The following is a 20,083-nucleotide window of genomic DNA, read 5'->3' as shown; positions in this document are numbered from 1 at the left end:
ATATCTTCATAAGTGGACAAATCATCAATCCATGGCTGTAATTACAGTTTAATGACTTTTCTATGACCATTAATAGATTGTGAGACTGGCTCACAGAGTTTACATCAGCATGACACAACCTTGCTGAGTGAGTCACTCACCAAATTAGTAGTACGGGAAAAGAAGATGAACTGTACATGTTTAATGTTTTTGAACATAAACAAGTTAAAAAAGAAGACAAACCCTTCAAAATAGCTTAAACAGTGTAGTACAAGTTAAAGATTCCTTACAGGGTAACAACCCTTGCACCGATGGGGGGAGCAGAAGAAGGAGCACATAGAAGCCCGAAAGAAACAGAAAATAAACATGGAAAAAGTAAAGAAAAGCCACTGAGAATGACAAACACAAGAACAGGGAGGAAAGCCATCAAATTAGAGGCAGGAGATGGAGACTAAGCCCGCTCTATCTGAGTCTATGTTAAGAAGGAGAGGTCTATTTGTCAACTATAGGTGATTCCTAAAAATAGGACGGAGAGAGACTGCAGGGGTGGTTGGGGGATGGGGCCAAAGAAGAAAGTCAGAAACAAGGATATAAGCCATCCTCCATAAAGAAAGGAAGCAAGAAAAGAAGAAGATCGAGCTATCAAGGTGTCACTCATTGAGCGTGAACTCAGTAACAAAACAACATGGCTACATGCTATACCAGTGATCGTGATTCACAAATGTAAACTTATACTTTTGCCTAAGGTTACAGCTGTTTGCTATTCACAAAGGTATTTTACTAGTAGTATCTTTATGACAGCGGAGTCTCTGCACATAGAAAGACAGGGTATTCCTCACTTTTTATGTGCGTGGACTACGTGGTCGTAAAGATACTGCTAGTAAAATACCTTTCTGAACAGCAAACAATTGTAAACTTACACAAAAGTGTACATGTTTATGCAAGGTTATGATTGTTGGACAGTCCTATCTTGTTATGTGTGGCAACGCCACAGTTATAAAGATACTACTAGTAAAATACTTTGTGAATCAAGCCCAGTATATTTAACAACGAGATTGACCAGAGGAACTAAGAACTCATTGAGTCAGCACTCTATGTAAACAAATATCCATAATAACATTTGTGAGGGATACATTCAAATGTAGAAGATGACTACTACAATGCATCCTAGTCCTCTGGTAGGTTCCAGCAAAGAATACCTTTCTAGATAACGCTATGATGTCAAGACACTGCTTTTCTAGCCCTGGGCTTTCATTTAACAGAACAGTGCATTGTGGGAGCTATAGCTTAATTTTGCTTCAACTACATAAATCAGACTAAGACATCTGAAACAGTGATTTATTAAAAGAAAGTTGGGGCTGGAAACATGGTGCCCTCCAGCAAAGATTTATCTGGCAACCCTAACAATAAATCTCATAACATCAATCTGAAATATATAAATATCTTGTTTTTTCATAGTGCTTCAAATCACATGTCTGCCGTATCTAAGACCTGACCATATAAATCTATATAATAGTACTCATTTTAACAACCTCAGCAATGTAGAAGACTTAATCGGTTTGCCAGGATTCAAGCTCATGACATGCAGATCACAGTAGGTGTTATCAATTGACAATAACCTACTAAGCCGTCTTGTCAGCATAGCATAGATGAGTGATAGGGAGGGCACACAGGATGCCCAAACACACAGAGAAAACCTGGAGCCACAACCCATAGCACATCAATGCATATGGTAATGCGAGACAGGTAAACCAAGTCTAAACACATTTGCTCTTACTCCAATCACAATATTGAAAAATGACATTTCAATTCAGAATTTTCATTGAAAACTGCAGTTTCTACCTTGGAATCCTTGTGAGTCACACAGCAAAGAGGGCACAAACTGGGCATTTGTCTCTTCATGAGTGTCACAAGTGTCTTATAGCTATAAGCATCTGGGAATGTAGAGCTCCAACAATTTTGTTTTCCAAAAAGCTACCTTGACCTCCCAGGCAAGAAAGCAGAGAAGGTACAATCAGTTACATGCGAGAGACCAATAATGGTGAATGCCACAACGCTGCTATGGGTTCCTCAAGGTCTGAAAAGTGACATGTCTTTGTAAATCTACATCTCTGTGCCAGAATGCCCACCCTCATTATTTCACAATACCTGAAGTGTGTTGTTACTCTTCTCCAACAATCATATCTGCAAAACCCTATTCTCCTCCAGCCACTGCCCCTTCACTAAACACCCCCAACTGTATGGCCATCATCTACCAACCAACATACAATACAAGAAGTCCCTAAGGAGTCTAGCCTAGACTTGGGCAACAGTAGTAGAGGACGCAAATGTCTAGGCTTGCTCTTACTGAGCTCACCTGACACAACCAGTAAACACACCAATGAAACACTGTAAGCACAACCACTCACCGATACTCCTGCCCAATAGTGCCCCTGGGCATCAGACACCTCTAATGCCTGCATATGTGTCCTAATCACTGCACTCTGAAATGAAAAACATTCTCCCAGTGGTCAGGGTTGGCATCAGGAGTGGCCAAGATGCTGGCAGACAATTCAGCCTTCGGATTGGCTCCAGAGCATGTTCTGCACCTTTCTCTCTCCACAAGGAAACATTTTCAAAGTGGAGTCATTCTTTTGACCTGGCTTATTCCTGCTGAAAAGTCCACCAAGAAAGGTGGATTTTCCAAATTAACAAGTGTAGTTTCACTAGATCCTGATTTCTGTTTTAGATGCAGAAATAGATTTTTTTAATCCTTAGATAATGCCTATAGGTATTCAACACATTGTGGCTAAGGGCCTATGTATACATTAGAAACTGTTACAACATATGGCTCAATTACTGCCATATAAAGCACTTCTGCCTCAAAGCCATGAAAACCCTCCAAAGAAGCAGAGTAACTGTCATCAAGGAAAATTGAAGATACATATAGAGGACTTCATATTTTACCTCTAGGATAGAGGAGATAGTACGGCTGAGATTTGAAAAAAGATGTGACATACTGAGATGACAGCCCTTTGGCACAATTTTCACATCAACCCAGCATATTAAGATCAACATGCCATGGAATGTTCAGGTTGTGCAAGCCATTCATTTTCTGTAGGAGGAGGGTGTTAACTGAGTATAAAGTCCTGCTTCCCACAACTCATGTGTGTGAATTCTTAAACACTATCAGCCAGTCTGAGTCTGTCTCCCTTACCTCTTTATGCTTCTGTTGCAGTTTAGTTCATCTAGCACAGCCTAGCTTAGAAAGGCACACAGCCAATGTTAGCTTTTATTCATTTTGTGACTCCCTAGTAGTTTATGTAAACCACTGTTGCTCCCAGGGTCCATGTTCCAATACCATTAATGAACATTCCAGAGGGCATTGTCATTGGCACACTTGCCCTTTACCCTGATTATGTGCCCTCGCCTTAGGAAGACATAGCTTGGGTGGTAGGCAATTGTCCCAAGTTATTGCTCTCTAAAATATTCTTTACTGCTTTAATACTAATTTAGTAGTGTGCTTCTTTAAAATTCATAGTCTTCCTCATACCATAAGTGAATTATTATCAAGAGTAATAATATGTCATGTCACCGCTGTCATCTTACCTGTTCACCGTGAAGTTCTCAAAGCCAAAGATATCAAGTAGACCAATTGACCTCCGGACACCTTTGGGCTCAAGTGAGAGTGGTCTGTAGATGGCAGCGTTGATCTTGTCCACGATCCACACAAAGAGGCGCCCATATATCCCCTAAAGTATTAAGAGCGACATGTTGTCATACTGAGAAACTAGCAGTCGAGGCTTATATTTCACTGTGCACTTGCCTTCTACTCCTCACCATGACTACCTTCTGAGGGCTTCTATTGAAGAGGATGCTTACTATGAGCTGCGGTAAGTGATACTTACAGGCAATTGTTTACAGGGTCATGCTGGGGCCTGTACACCAGCTGCAGTGTTCAGGTGCTGAATACTGCGTGCAAGACATATAAACAATACCACTCAAATGTGTAATATTGTCATAAGGTTTACAAGGAGGTCCCTTGCTATATCAGAAAGTATTACAAACTATAACAGAATACTATATGATTATAAAGTATTACAGAATATAATAGAAAACCACAGAGCTAAAATGAACTGGCACAACAAACAGACAATAACTACAAAAAAGATACTATTGGAATGATTTTGCATAGCATAAATTTCGAACTTGCACAAAATTATTTAAAAAAAATAGACAAACAGAATTTTTCTTGCTGATGTCCTGCGAATTATAAGTAATTGCATACAACTACGTTTTGTTCGTGACGTTACAGGTGACAAAATAATGGTATGAAAGCTCATGTACTTTAGAATTAGGCAGGATGATTCTGGGGCCAAAAAAGGGCCATCCTATCTTACAGTACACTGTATCAACCAATGGTTGTTCCAGTGCATATCAGCCAAGGCGTGACCTGGAGCAGCCCGACCAATGCAGTTACTTCTGAGGTCCCACCTTAACAAACGCATCCCGAACGTCCAGCGCTTGCTCCATGCTGAGAGGGGTGGAGACTGTTTCCCCTCGAGTGATGATGGTGCGACTGGTCAGGCAGTTCATGAGGTCCTGAGGGTTAACCTGTAAATAAACGTAAGCAGCACAGACATCAGAGGAGGATGTTTGGGTACAACATGGCAGCATCGCAACCACCACAACTTGAAAACACATAATTGAAAAGAGTTGATATGTTAGTCCGTTGTTCAGTTTTGTGGACCCATTCCAAATTACAGCTGATTACTGCCCATTAAATTGGAAATATGACCACCGATTTCCATGACAGCTCAGGTGCAGCTCACTGCAAGAATCAACATGGACAGATCACTAAACTAACCAGTCCCCTTTGGCGATAGTTGTAGATTATACACATACCCTCTGTGGCACGCCATGGTTGCGACTATGTAAAAGTATCCACGTAGTGTGTCTGACGTCCTCTACACAGCTCCAGGTATCATACAGAACTGGCAAAAATTGAAATTGGCCTTCTGCCATGCCAGGTAACCCCTTTGTGAGGCAAGGACAACAATTTCACCAGCATCAGTTCTAGGTGTGACAAAGCACACTGCCAGAGCTTTGAAAGGGAGCTCCTGGCTGCTGGTGCTTGTCTTCATCTTTGGAGGACCTAATGGTGGGTACTGACTGGGTCAACCAGATGACTCGGCACTGTGGGGTTTACTTTACACTATAAATCATCATTTTGTACTGGCCCCTTCCCGTGGAAGCAGTGCTTCCATGAGTGCTGTGACTGGGTCAGAGTGATTGTATGTCACAATATGAAGGACAAAAATGTCCACCTGCACATATAAAGATTGCAAACATATTGACAATCACTAAAGCATGAAGGTACCCAGGCAGGAAGTGCAGACTTCCTTTGTAATTTCACATCTACTTTCCTGGAGGATAAACTGTAATTTAATATCTTGGAGATGATAAAAATGCAAATCGATATTAAAAGGGCAACCCCACACATTTGCAGGGGTGAAAAGCATTACTGAGAAGCGGTGTGTAGGTTACGCTTGGTCCTCTTATGTGGCAGTGTCCTCCACAGCACTGCGGGGTTAGGGTAACTCAGTCCACCCTGGTAAATCGAGGGATGTTTGATGGATTGCATGAACATGGACAGGTTACCTTGGTGCACAGTGTGACAGTAGGATTGGCCAGGTTGATGGACAGGTGATTTTAAAGTCTGCTTGGGCTAAAATGCTCTGAGCTGTGTGAGAGAGAAATATTGGGGTGCCTATAATGCTGAAGCCTCTGTGAAAGGCGTGCTCAGAACCTTAAGGGTGTGCTTCCCTGGAGGCAAGGCTAGAAGGGGGCTCTCCCATCGTTTTAGACAGACTCAGGAGCAGCAAAAAAATTAAGATAGCTAGTTAGCAGACCTTTCCCAAGCCACGTCTGGGTACACCCCTGGGCAGGACTGCTGTTCTATAACTTCGGAGGAGGCTTGGAACTGCCAGCTACATGTCTTGGAACCACCAGCAACATGTCCCCGTAAAGTGATGCCTCCATACTGGGTGTAGGAGCTAGGTGACAGGCAGAGGACCACAGACCAGACATGAAAGGTATGCTGTGAGCCTGTGCAGCTACACTGACAGGATCTATTTACTATTACATTGAGTGGCAGCAACTACACGAGTGGGCAGACCACCAACCGCCTTGATATACCAGCCGCCAGTCCCTGGAATGTTAGTGGATCTTCTGCAGTTTGCATCCTTATTTGAAATGGCCTGCCTTTGTGAAAACGTGCCCACTGCACTAAATATATACACCTGAAGAATAAATGATATTACACTGTAGTGTACACACTTACCTCGAGTAATGATGCAGCTGTAGTTAATGACGTAGAGTAAACCACCTCACACGCATCCAGGTTGTCGTAGCTGCGTGCTGTATGGAAATGCGTAAACAATAAAACCTGTAAGCATCCTTGAGCAGGTAGTACAACATTACACAAAATACAACAGACACAACATTGTGCACACTTTAGATTTATTTCAGTCATGATTGCCTCTGGCATTAGCTAACTTCACTGGGCCTACACGCAAGGAATCATGTTTAAATCCTTGATCTCTGATTATAAGGAAAATACAGCAGATTTTTAAATCCTTATCCACGGATTATATCGAAAATACAGCAGGTTTTTGAATCCTTATGCACGGATTCTATCGGAAATACAGCAGATTTGAAAAAATGGCTATTCTGCCCAAAACAAAAAAAAATATATCAAATTGGGATTTTGTTATGCTTTTTACAGCACAAAACAGTAAAAATGCTAGTGGATATCAGAAGTCAATGAGGACCATTGGACTTGGAAGTCGCTTTGATAGAAGGGTGGCACGAGAGGAACAGTTTTACACATTTAAATCTAACGGTTGCCAATTTTCGTCGTATGATGTGTTTTAATAGATAGATGCTCTGTCTCGCTCCAGATACATTGTATAAAGTCTCACCACAGATTTTGCCTTTTTACCCCCGTTATACAGGGAATCACTCCAGGGATTGGAAACAGGTTTTGGGAATGCAGAAACTTAATACATTTCTAACGCTCAGTTGTGAGCTATATGAGTAGCAAAATTGGTATTACTACCCAAGGAGCTCTAAAGACTGTTTATTTCAGAAATAAATATTAAGATATTCAACTGAGTTATGCAATCCCATACCTGTAAGGAGATGTAGACATGGGATAATCTTAATATTCAGAGACGGTCTCCCTGTGCTGTTTCTTTGTTTCTCCATCCCTGTAGAATCCAGTGTAAAGCCAAGGGGCATGTGTCTTGGGTTAAGTTTACATTCACTGAATGGAGCAGGAAGGATGCTTTGTGCTCATCCATCCTGTACCTTGCTAATTCGAGCAAGACTGACTGGAGCCTGGAAGGAGCGACATTGAGCAATGACTGTAGCCAAAGGCATAGCCAACAACTGAACAGATGGGTTGCTTTCCTATACCCCACATACATGTCATGTTTTTCTAGAAGACCCTGATTGAGCAACACTGCAAGAGATTATCTGGACTGCAATACACAGACTCTGAGTGACAGTTCCCATAGAGCTATGGTTGCCATAGTGCTGTGGCAAAGGCATTTTTACACGAACGCCTCCCTCAGAGTGTCTGACCGACTCTGATTTTGAGAGGTCTGTTGATTGAGTGAAGCTGGCCCCTCTATCATAATCAGTGTTCACGTTTTACTTGAAAGGCCTTTACACACCTGTGAGAAGGAAGTCCACAACTAGAGGCAGAATCGTTGGCTGTCATCCCTGGAGGGGTAGGGACTATACCCCATGAATGAGAGTAGTACTTGTAGTGGCTGCATCCTAAGTTAGAAGATGCTCTGCTACCTGCCATGTGGAGAATCTGCCTCATTCAGACTGGAACAGCATCCTCCCTACAGGAATTTAGTAAGGGGAAAAACAAGGCTTTTCAACTGAGCCCAACAAGAACGCAGCGCCTGGATACCCTCTTGGGTGATTAGTCGCTCTTTACAAATCCGAGTAGATAAATTGATTGAGAACAAAAGTGAAGCATCCCTGCTCCCTGCAATGAGGCAGTTTGATGAGACTGTAGCAGCCAAATCAGTAGGCCTAAGATACTGCCCAGCACAAGTGAGGATTGCAGCAATGAGCTGCACTGATAAAAAGGGTGAGGGCACGTGTGCCTCCACAACTGCTTCTTCAAGACCAAGTCTTGCTAATGAGAGGTATGAGGACCCTTGTGCTCCTGTCACAATGACCGTATTTGTCTTCTCCATGTGGCGCGGATGAGCATGACCTCTATGTACCTCTATGATCTCTTTGTGCCTTTAGTGTCCAAGGAGTGCTGACGGGCAGTATGAGGGGATGCGTTTCTTCTTCAATGAGATATACCTTCAGTCCCCCAGTGGTGCTGATGGCAATTGTAAGGGCCTGTGTGCCTCTGTAACCACTGGGCACCATTTTGTCCCACCGAGGAATGATGGCCAAAAGCATGAGGACCTGTGCGCCTCTGTAACTGAACCAGAGATTCCCACAGCAACATGGAGCCCTCAGCAGCATAACCATATCTATTCATCTCTGTTTACGATGATTGTATCTCCTTTATTTTGGGTGGCCCAACTTTGGCGGTATGGCACATATGCTTCCGCCCAGTCACTGTCCAACTTTTCAACCATCAAATTTGCAACTCAATCTATTGATGGTCGCTGCTTGAATCAGGTGCAGTTTTTGGAAGCTTTGTACAAGACACCCCCTTTACCCACCAATTAAGTGAGATATCGAACTGTCTGACTGTAGTTGACAAAATCTGGCATGGATCAGTCTGTCGCCTTTCATTTAAAGATGTATGATTATATTTCTGTATGGATCTCAGGCAGTCTTTTAGAAGTCATTGATTGAGTCACATAGTATCTGCAAAACTCGAATGAGAGTGAAGATTATCCCATAAGATTTCCTAAAGTGACTTTGTAAAGTTACTAATAATATTTCTTCAAAATACAAGTCTACTTCTTTTACTAAAAACAGTAGCACTACTTTAACAACATCTTCTTTGTAAGAGATAATGTGCTAGCTGAACTAAGCACACCCTGCGTTCCAAGAGTAAACCTTTACTGTTCTACCTCTCTACAATCTAAGGTCAAAGCCCACAGAGGAGGGTCTTGGTAATTCTGTGAGCTTGCAGTTGTATCCTGCACCTGTGATTCCAAGGACAATGGAAAGCCTGTTTCAGTGATTGCTTGATTGCCCTTAGTCTCACAAATGTCAGAGGGTGGGCATACACCAGGGAAGCCTATGCTCTTAGCTGTAGTGTTTGACCCCCAACTAAGAGGATCTAGAATTAGTACTAAGCAATGCCATATATGAATGTTCAGTAGTACCAAAAACTGTAATAAGCAAACAGTTATAATGCTCCATTTTTATTTACATGATAATTTAATGCATTCAAGGCCTAAAGAGCAGATGGTTGCTGCACTTCCTCGGTGCTATGATATGTTACTCAATTTGCACTACCTGGGAATGCAGAGAAAGTCTTTGCTGTACACATGAGCATGGTCAACATAAAGGGACTTTCCTGAGTACAAAAGCATTTCATGAGTACACATGATGGTGGCTGCCAGACCCAAGACAACAGACCTGCAGCTTCCAGCCTTACCTTCATACCGCAGATTCCCCATGTGCAATATGGCCGCCAGGAGCCTGGAGATCTCCCAGTTCTCGGTGTCAGTGAACATCAGGACTTTCATGGCGGAGCGTATGTTAGCGTACTCCTTGGTGTCATCCCTGCCATCACAGGTGGTGCACTGACCCTGTCAATCATACACACAATACATGCCTGATTAACAGCTACAGATATTGCATGCACAAGAAAGCAGTGCACTTTGACCCTGACTGTAATAAGCATGTTAACCCTGTTTTAGTAGCAAAATCCTGTTTGCTCCAAAAAAAGAGCTGTTTTCTGGCTGAAATTTGTGGGGTTTTGCACCCACAATTTGTAGCAGGCAAAAGCCTGATTCGAATTGTGGGTGCACCCTGTGCATGTTGTAAATGGGAATAGCATGCACAGTTTGGGTGTTATACCCCATTACTGCATAACTGGGTGGATACTACACACCAGCTACTAATTTACAAACTCTGAAATGGCATAAACCTGATGATTTGCTGTTTACAACTACAAACTGGGGAATATGAGGATTAGGTCCACTGCAGGTGTAACTACACTGGGTGTCTGTGGGATATTGACAGTGTGTGTGTGGAAGGCAGTGAAAGAGGCAGTCTTTGTGGGGTCTTTAGGGAATCGTGGGGGCTGCCTCGCAGTGTTTTCAGTGTGTTTGTCCAATTAATAGCCTGTTTTCTGTTGTGGTAATCCAAGTTGACTTTGAACTGGACTACTAATGTAAGAATTAATTGAAATACATTGTAGGTCTTCGCAGTGATGTGCAGAGTTGGCGATGTGTTCACGTGCATCTATACCCTTGTGTGTACATTTGCATCTTCGTATGAGCACCTGCATATGTGTGTTTCCATAGGCCTGAGCATGAATATGTGCGCCCACATGGGTGATAGGTGAACCACAAATGTTTAGATAGCAGCAAAATAAGATTTCAGATTAAAGCGCACAACCTAATTCTGAACTCAAGTACAGACTATGAATTTGAAAGAAGCACTAACATTCTCATGCATTAACTTGGGGCGTGCAATGTGGCTCCATGGGTACTGCATCCTTGCACAATTATCAAGACAGCAGCATGGGATAAAATGGTGTACAATTAAAGTCAGATAAAACCACTTACAAAGTCAGTGCTTATCCTAAAAATGTGCCATGGTAGCAGCCCTTGTGGAACAATGATGGGCATTCCACCATTATCTAAAACAATGGCCCCAGATTTTCTGACATTTTGCCCTGGTTTTGCTAACTAGACACAAAATGTAACGCTGGGATTTACTATCCAACGCAAACCAAGATTTGTTTTGATAGTTTCACAAAATAACTCAAATTGCGCTGTAAGCTGCTTTGTGTTACTTTGTTCCAAGGCGGCAATACATGGGTGTTCCATAGGGGTTAACATACAAGTACCCATTCGTAGATAGGGATTTACACCACAATTCTACAACTTCTCGAGGCAGGCGTAACGAGGAGAAATGCTTTCATTTCAGCTACATTTCCTACTTTGCATATGTGCTGCATTGTACAGCACACATACAACACAGGAAATATGTTAACTGATATTTTTTGTTCTGGAAAGGTCCCCTTCTAGTACAAAAACTCTTCATATTAGAACACACACACCCTTGCACTGTGGCCCATGGTTGTCAGCGAAGGCGCATGGAAGCCTAAAGTGCTCCAGCACAGGGAGCGAGGAGAACAGCACCATACTTAGTAGATATGGGAGTGGTTCACTCTCTCCCTTTCATGCTGCAGTGCAGCAACTTTAGTTACTGCACCGCAGTGCACGAATGTTTCATAAATCTGGCCCGAGGTCTGCCAAAAACAGTACCAGAAAACTTCCCAGACCAGTACCTTGTTCCCATGCTGCACTAACCCCAAGGCCAAGGTTCTCTTACCATCGCCAAGTAGTTGTAGTCGGACGCCTTCCCCAGAGCCAGCTTCTTCTTCTGGTCCGGGGTCATTCCTTGCAGCATACAGTAAAACACATGATAATTCCGCTCATCCTGCGCCTGAATAGTTAGATGGAGACAAATAATTCTGTATTTGCTCAGAAGAAGAGGCCATCTGTTATTACACCTATATACACCCATTCATATTTCAAAACGTTTCTTCTGCTTGTGTGCAAACTGAAGTGCAAATAGAAGTTTATTGTTTAATCCTTGGGGGACTCACTTTTAAGTTTCTACATTTGCTTCTGCACTCTCAAGAACAAGGGAAGTGAAGTCTATCATTTAGGGTCTGATTGTTCTTGGCCAACCTCGCTCCTAAGGTGAGGGCCACCTTATTTAGCACCAGCTGGAACCAGCTTCCATTGGTGCAGCACCGGGGCCCAGAGGCCTGAGGGGCCTACTAAACCCCAGTTATTGCTGTATTTCACAGGTCAAAAGCGGCCATGGTTCCCATTTCCTGCCGTGCACTAGGGCCCATTACACACCGGTTAGAATGACCGTCCCACAAGTACAGGAGATTTTTTTTACACCCAATCCTGCCTCAGGGCCACCTCATAACTTCCCATCTGTTACTAGGGCAAAGCAATCCACCACATCAGCTCGTGCGATAATGGTGCTGTCACTGGCTGCATTGCCATCTTCTCTATAGGGACCCTAGAACATCAGAGAAACCCCTTCATTTTGCAGTGCAAAAACAACTTGTGCGTGGTGTAATTTCCAAAGTGTTTTGACTATGGGATGGAAGGTGGCAGGGCAACAGGCTTTAGCACCTTGGGGTTAGTGATCCATCACACTGTAGTGACCCATCTTTTTGTGCAAAATTTCCATAAACCTGTGTTGGAGACGACATGGTCTGGCAAGTAAATGAGGCTGAAAGTTGGATGTGGGACCATGGTGGAGAGCAAGGGCCTCAGTGAGGCTTTGGTGAAGCAGGAGTAATGCCGTAAGCTGGCGGTCTTCCAACCCCACCAAACCTTCTACTCACCTGGGCCATTTAGAGTCGGGGGAATCACTGAGGTGCTGATAGTGGAGTTTCTGTTGGACCTGCCAAAGTAACCTCCGACCCAGCAGTACATCTGCCACAGGACCACTAGGTCATATCAGTGGTCAACACGATCTATAAAGGGGGAGTGGGGATCATTTAATATCATTTAATATCCATACAAAAGTACTCCATGGGACAGTTGGTGGATACAGGCAGAGAAAATACAGAATGCCCCCCTTGTGCAGGGGGAAAAAACTCCTTGGTTGTTGGGGCAATTAATTTTTTTTGTTTAGAGAAACAAAAAGTTTGCCTAACAGGTGCATTAAAATGCCACTTGATGTGGCATATCTAGAACTGAAATGTAAGGTGGGCAAGCAAGGGGCCAGGGCTAAAGCTGGTGAGGGTGTGTGTGTGTATCTGCATATGTGTATTTGTGTGAGGGTGCCCATGTTAGTGTGCATGTCTAATAAAGGGCCACCAGGATAAGAGTATTGCCCCCCAGTGCATATCCTTTGAAGTCCCAGACTTTGCTTTCGTACTCTTGCTGGCAGTGTTTTAGGATGCCCCAGAGTGACCGTAAGGCAGCATATTAACACTATATAATACTTGCATAAACAAACAAACAAACAAACAAACATTGGCACCATTCAATAGCCAATCCCTAAGCCGTCCCACCTTCAGCTACTACTTTCCAGCAATGTAGTAAGCACAGCCTAGGATAGGAGACAGGTTTGCAGACACCTAATTTTCAAACCTGAGCTTCTCATTGGCCATTGAAGGGCCAGTGGATAGGTACCTTATTGGAGGATACCAAGCTGCCACTCACTGACATTCATCTCAACAAATCCTGGTGAGGAAGATGGCAAGCTTAAGTTTAGTGCACCTTAACTCTGACCACAATTGTCAGCAATTCCCAGGAAAGAGTGGTGGCTTTTGTAGGTGCAACTGGGATGACTGAGAAGAAGCAAATTAAGAACAGTGAGCGTTTACAAACATTTCAAGCTGTATAAGATGTCATTACAGATCTAGAAACAAAAGAAGATACAATTCTGCTTTCGGAGAAGGGTTTCAATCTGCCTTTGTGAGTAAAAACAAATGTGAATTCAGCAGAAAAAAATAAAGGTATGCTGATTCCTGCAGCAGGCATCATTTCGGTAGATCAGTGGATCCCAACCTGTGGTCCGAGGACCCCTGGGGGTACGCGGTGCCTCCTCTGGGGGTCCGTGACTGCTCAGAATATGCAATGATACCAACAGATTAGGTCCCCAAAATTCAGTAATGACTCAATGGTGCGCGTCCCCAGGTTCCAATAATGATTTAGTGGGGTCCCTGGGTTCCAGTACTAATAAATTGGGGGTCCACAGAAGTCAAAAGGTTGGGAACCACTGTGGCAGATGTTTAGCGGTACATGTCAGTCCAGGTTATTGCACTGAATTTGGAGCCCGTCCCTGAATATCTGATAAAAATGGTGACCTTCCCAAACCATACTACCCATCAAAAATCCCTCCTCCTCTACAGGCAGAACCTACAGAATGTAACAGGCATATGGGAGTCTTACTTGATTTTAGTACCTGCCTTGGCCTTGGCCTTTCTGACTCTTGGGACTAGTGGTGGTAAAAGACGTTTAGGGTTCCTTAAGGACATCTGCTATCACAGGACACAAATAATTGATGCCTGTGCCCAGGCTTAGATCGGTTGGGCCAAGGCTAGTGTGGCCACCTCACTCCATGTCATCATTGATATTGGGGTCGATCAGCTCTGAAATGTTCAACTGCCTATTTATAAAAGTGCAAAGAGGACCCAGTACTTTCTATTGGAACTGTATATGAATATACAACTTTATTCACATTTTAGATCTTTTGAGGCCCCATCATATAGCCATTTAAGTGCATGTGATATACCACTTCAGGGGTACTACTTCTTGTACTCATAAATGACCATATGAATTAGCCCCACTGGCTTCAATCGCGAACTTTAAATCTATAAACAAATGATACCAGATGTGTTCTTTAGTTCTATGGCAGCAACCCAAGCCTGCAACACTCAGAATGCATTCGGTTGGCACATGAAACTGGAAATAATGTCTGTGATGGCATGAAAAGAGGTGGCCACCCTTGACGAAGCCATGCAATTCTCGGAACCCTCTCTTAAACCACTGGCTGCTTTGTGCAAGGAGTTATGAACAAGCGCTTGGGAGAGCTGGCCTCTACAGAATAGCTCCAGTGAGTCAAAGCATCAGCGGTCGTTGAATATGGGGGTTTATTTATCAGAGCCTCTCACTTGGATGACAGCGCCTGAGTTAGGATTTCTGACCATAATTTGCACCAGTCCCCACATTTCAGAGCTCAGGAAACATCTGCAAGTGGTACCCACAAAGCTGTCTCTGGATAATGAGACTGATACACACATAGATGCCGATGGGAGACTTCGACTCTCAGGCCCGTCTAGTGCGCCCAGTACCCTGCTTGATGCAACACTTCACTATAGATCTCCAGCTCTGTTGTTGAACCTGCTACATGATTCCACCTTCAGTGTAGAGACATTTTATTAATTATTTGAATTATTTTGTCCTACTCAGAAGGTGACAGTGAATTCCTCAACCTTTTTGTGGACAATCTCTACTGTATATGCTATCAAGAAGCCTCCAATACTTTAGTGTTGTGGTTTCTTGTTTAGAGCAACATCTTTTTTTTCTGGGTTATGCTTGATTTCTTTTCAGGTTGTGTAACACTAGTGCTTTTTCATCATCCTTCTGACCCCCTTCCACTTGTCCAGAAGACTGTCTTTTGAAACGTCTACATAGGGAGCCACCACCCGCTGCATTAGCCCCTCATCTCCGTCCTCATCTACCCAGCCATTACGAATGCAGCCTGGGACGAGATGGACTCAAAGTCAGGGTAATGAAGATTAACGGTCAGCAATGTGTTCATTATTTATATTGATGGCCCCTTGGGCTCTGGACCTCAGTACTGGCTACAGGGCAGAATGAATTGGAAAGTCCAGAGACAGCACCAGCAGAGCTGCTCCTGCTGACAATCGTGGGATGTGAGAACCTGTGGGAATCTTTGAAAAGCAAAGCTTCCCAGAATGCCTATGCTGTGCATCCGTATCTTCCTTGGCAACCAGCAAATTGCAAAGCCCTACACCATGCAGGAACGATTTGGTTCAGGCACTTAAGAGGTGAATATATATAACACAAGTAATTTGGTGTCAATCTTTTCCAGGTCACTGGCAGACAGTCCCTTGCCGTATTTAACAGCCATAGTGAGTATTCAGCTGGAGCACGGACTCTACCTTGGTTCCCATCCGCCCCTTCCTCTTGCGTGGTGGCACCATTGGCTGCCTGCTCAACAAACTTTCAGGGTTGTGAAGGGTGTCACGGCAGCAGAGAGATCAAAAACAGAGGCAGGGATCTCTAAACGGTTCTCCATTAGGGGCCGGAAGCCATGGCCTTCGTCCCACCCCGGGGGACCAGAGGATCATCCGCCAGGATCTAATGATTGCGTAAAAGCCTTCACTTGTGTCTAAATTGCAGGGTCAGACTCCACTATAGAGCTATCTGGCAGTGCCCTAAGGGCTGGTTGGACAGATCAGTGTGTTGGCTGTTTTTGGCTGTTTATGGACCTCTTTTATGGTTTGGCGGACAGTGTTTTTATTTTACTGTTGACTTTTCTGATACTACCACAAACATCGCCTCCAGCAAGCACAAATAAATGCAAGCAGTCTCCCATACCCTGCCTGACAGCAATACAGCTTGCCTTTCAAAGTTTAAAACTGCCCTGATTTGCAAATGTGGGCCACCTTTTTAGGTAGCTAATTAGCTAAAGGTGGCAATTTTTTATTTGGTAGCCAGGCCTATTTTCTGTCCCAGTCACACCCTGCTAAATTGCCAAGTACAGAACACAGAAACCCCAGAGGCTGTTGAGATCAGGCAGCCGAGGATAAAAAGGTCTTGTTGTGGTTGAGTTTCCTTGCTCTTTTTAGCCCTTAACTGAGGAATAAACTCCCAGTGACTCTTCATCAAAACAAAAATCACTTGGATTTTAGGAAAGATGTCAATACATTTATTTTTAGGTAGGTGCCACTTAGTTAAACTGACTCTCTCCCGACACTAAGGCCCTCATTACGGGTTGAAGTATGTCACTGGAGTCATAACTCCAAAAGAAGTTTCTTCAATTGCAATTACAAGTCTACCTGGGATGGGGATTGGGTCTGTAAACTCTGGACCCAATAATTTAGTATCTAGAGATGCCGGGTGTGTCTTTGCTGCTGCAGGGGCAAGGGTAGTTATTCCACATTCTGGCAAATAATCTGGAATAGCCAGAATTTGGTGCGAGATACAGCCCTTCGACCGAGATTCTGGTCTTCCTAGTATTCCTGCACCAAATTCCGGCTAATTTGGAATGGGGGCTGTTAGACCTGACATGCTTTAGGGTGGTCACCCCTAACTTTTTGCCTGCCTCCCTACACTTTTTGGACTTTGTTTTTGCTGGCTCTTAGACTCTGTGCACTTTACCACTGCTAGCCAGTGCTAAAGTACATATGCTCTCTCCCTTTAAACATGGTAACCTTGGATCATACCCAATTGGACTATTTAATATACTTATAAGTCCCTAGTAATGTGCACTGTATGTGCCTAGGGCCTGTAGATTAAATGCTACTAGTGGGCCTGCAGCACTGGTTGTGCCACCCACTCAAGTAGCCCCTTTACCTTGTCCCAGGCCTGCCATTGCAAGGCCTGTGTGTGCAGTTTCACTGCCACTTCGACTTGGCATTCAAAAGTACTTGCCAAGCCTCAAGCTCCCCTTTTTCTACACATAAGTCACCTCTAATGTGTGCCCTAGGTAACCCCTAGAGCAGGGTGCTGTGTGGGTAAAAGGCAGGACATGTACCTGTGTAGTTACATGTCCTGGTAGTGTACAAATCCTAAATTCGTTTTTACACTACTGTGAGGCCTGCTCCCTTCATAGGCTAACATTGGGGCTGCCCTCACACATTGTTGAAGTGACAGGTGCTGATCTGCAGGGAGTAGGAAGGTCATATTTAGTATGGCCAGAATGGTAATACAAAATCCTGCTGACTGGTGAAGTTGGATTTAATATTACTATTTTAGAAATGCCACTTTTAGAAAGTGAGCATTTCTCTGCACTTAAATCTTTCTGTGCCTTACAATCCACGTCTGGCTAGGTTTAGTTGACAGCTCCTTGTGCATTCAATCAGACACACCCCGAACACAGGGTACTCAGCCTCACTTGCATACATCTGCATTTGGAATGGGTCTTCCTGGGCTGGGAGGGTGGAGGGCCTGCTCTGACACAAAGGACTGCCACACCCCCTACTGGGACCCTGGCAGACAGGATTGAACTGAAAGGGGACCTGGTGCACTTCTAAGCCACTCTTTGAAGTCTCCCTCACTTCAAAGGCACATTTGGGTGTAAAACAGGGCCTTTGCCCTACCACCTCAGACACTTGCTGGAGAAGAAACCTGAACCAGAACCTGCATCCTGCCAAGAAGAACTGCCTGGCTGCTCAAAGGACTCACCTGTCTGCTTTCTACAAAGGACTGCTGCCTTGCTGTTGGCCTGCTGCCTGGCTGCCAAAGTGCTCTCCAAGGGCTTGGATAGAGCTTGCCTCCTGTCCCCTGAAGTCTCAGGACCAAAAAGACTTCTCTTTTTCATTTGGACTCCTCGTGCGCTGAAAATTTCGGCGCACAGCTTGCTCCGCGGTGAGAAAATCGCTGCACGCCGACGCGGCCCGACGTGACGCCTACGGGCCGACCGGAACTTCGACGCATGGCCTCGCATGGACAACGCCGCCCGGCTTCCAGAGAGGAAATCGACGCAACCGCCTGCCGTGTGAAAGAAAATTCCACGCACAGCCTCCCGGAACGACGTGCAGCCAGATAACAAGCCGAGGAATCCACGCACAGACCCTGGGACATCTGGTAATCCCGCAAACCATAGAAGGAGTCGGCCCGCGTGCCGGAAAATGACGCACGTCTTCCCCGAGTGAAAAATACCTATGCAGGTCCGTGTGTGAAGGGGCGAAACCGACGCGCACACCATTTTTCTTCCCGCAGAACGACGCATGTCTCCCCGCGTGGAAAATAACGACGCGAGTCCGTGTGTGAAGGGGCGAAACCGGCGCACACACCATTTTTCCACGCATCTCCTCCTCTGCGGAGATTTGCCACTCCAAACCAGGTACTGTGTGCTTGAAAGAGACTTTGTTTGCTTTTTAAAGACTTAAAACACTTAATATCACTTTTCAGTGATATTCCTACAAATTCTTATTGCATCTTTTATTGTGTTGATCTACAAATATCCAGATAAATAGTCTATATTTTTCTAAACACTGTGTGGTGTATTTTTGTGGTGCTATATGGTGTTATTGTATGATTTATTGCACAAATACTTTACACATTGCCTTCTAAGTTAAGCCTGACTGCTCGTGCCAAGCTACCAGAGGGTGGGCACAGGATAATTTGGATTGTGTGTGACTTACCCTGACTAGAGTGAGGGTTCTTGCTTGGACAGAGGGCAACCTGACTGCCAACCAAAAACCCCATTTCTAACAGGGGCCAATAAGGTAAACACTGTGCCTTACACACAAACACATCAAAGCACACTGACACAAGTCAACCTTTGGGCCAGAACCTGACCAGGCTCAGGCAAACAGGTGAATATGGATGGTTGCCTGGTTCTGCCTCAGTTGGCTCAGCACACAAATGTGAACACCATATTTACACTAACTGGCAAAAAAAAGTGATCTTACCTGTCTACAGACTCTAGACTTCTCCAGCAGATACTGCTCAATCTTTGCCCCTTCAATGGCTCCTTTTTTGTTGAAATGGATATCGATGTATTTACCAAAGCGGCTGGAGTTATCATTACGGATAGTCTTTGCGTTGCCAAAAGCTGAAAAAAACACATGCCAAACAGACACGGCTGACCATCATCTGAGTGAACAAATTTCTGTTTTAGTTTAACTTAAATAGCAATTACTAAAGAAGTCAGGTAATCCTAAATTTAAAGGCCCTGGTAAGTAGTCAAAAAGCCATTTTTTTCAATATGACATTAAAGCTACACATTTTGAGCACGGCATGTTAAGTTTCAGAAAACTAGAAGTCAATAAGTTACCCAGTGTTGTGTGGATAGGGCCAGTGTGATGAATTAAAAAGGGAAATTTTCATTAACATGAAACCACTGCACCGTTAGGCCAAGCAGACAATTCATCTTTGTGTATAAATTCCACAGATTGTGAATGGGGATCTGGGGAGTTATGTTTGTGCCCTTGAGTTAAGCATAGTTAGGTGGAAAATGTTAAGAATTGGATCAGCAGTCTCCTACTTTACAGTCACATCACTCATGCCCTGATTTCCCTCTGACACTTCAAGTGATCTTACATGACTTGTGAAGTGGTTTATCACAAGACTCTCGCAATACGCTTTATATCAGGTGGCACATGCAGTCACGCACCACGGAGGAGTGTGCATATTAAATATTGAAGTCAGACGATTGA

At 44.1% G+C, this 20,083-nt stretch overlaps 1 protein-coding gene across 1 annotated transcript in view; it reads right to left on the bottom strand.

Annotated features, from left to right (window-relative positions):
* The window catches only part of MYO7A (myosin VIIA), a 434,990-nt gene that overhangs the window by 316,311 nt on the left and 98,596 nt on the right, over positions 1-20,083 (bottom strand). The window contains exons 6-11 of the mRNA XM_069203910.1: positions 19,337-19,479; positions 11,524-11,637; positions 9,614-9,767; positions 6,302-6,378; positions 4,453-4,572; positions 3,568-3,710 (exon numbers count right to left, since the gene is read on the bottom strand). Of these exons, the coding sequence (XP_069060011.1) occupies positions 3,568-3,710; positions 4,453-4,572; positions 6,302-6,378; positions 9,614-9,767; positions 11,524-11,637; positions 19,337-19,479 (751 nt within the window). The remainder of the gene's footprint in view (positions 1-3,567; positions 3,711-4,452; positions 4,573-6,301; positions 6,379-9,613; positions 9,768-11,523; positions 11,638-19,336; positions 19,480-20,083) is intronic.

This window comes from Pleurodeles waltl, chromosome 8 (genome assembly GCF_031143425.1).
Source record: "Pleurodeles waltl isolate 20211129_DDA chromosome 8, aPleWal1.hap1.20221129, whole genome shotgun sequence".
In the NCBI taxonomy this organism is placed as follows: Eukaryota; Metazoa; Chordata; class Amphibia; order Caudata; family Salamandridae; genus Pleurodeles; species Pleurodeles waltl.
The sequence above is the reverse complement of the archived record's forward strand: the minus strand, read 5'-3'. Positions and strand labels throughout refer to the sequence as shown.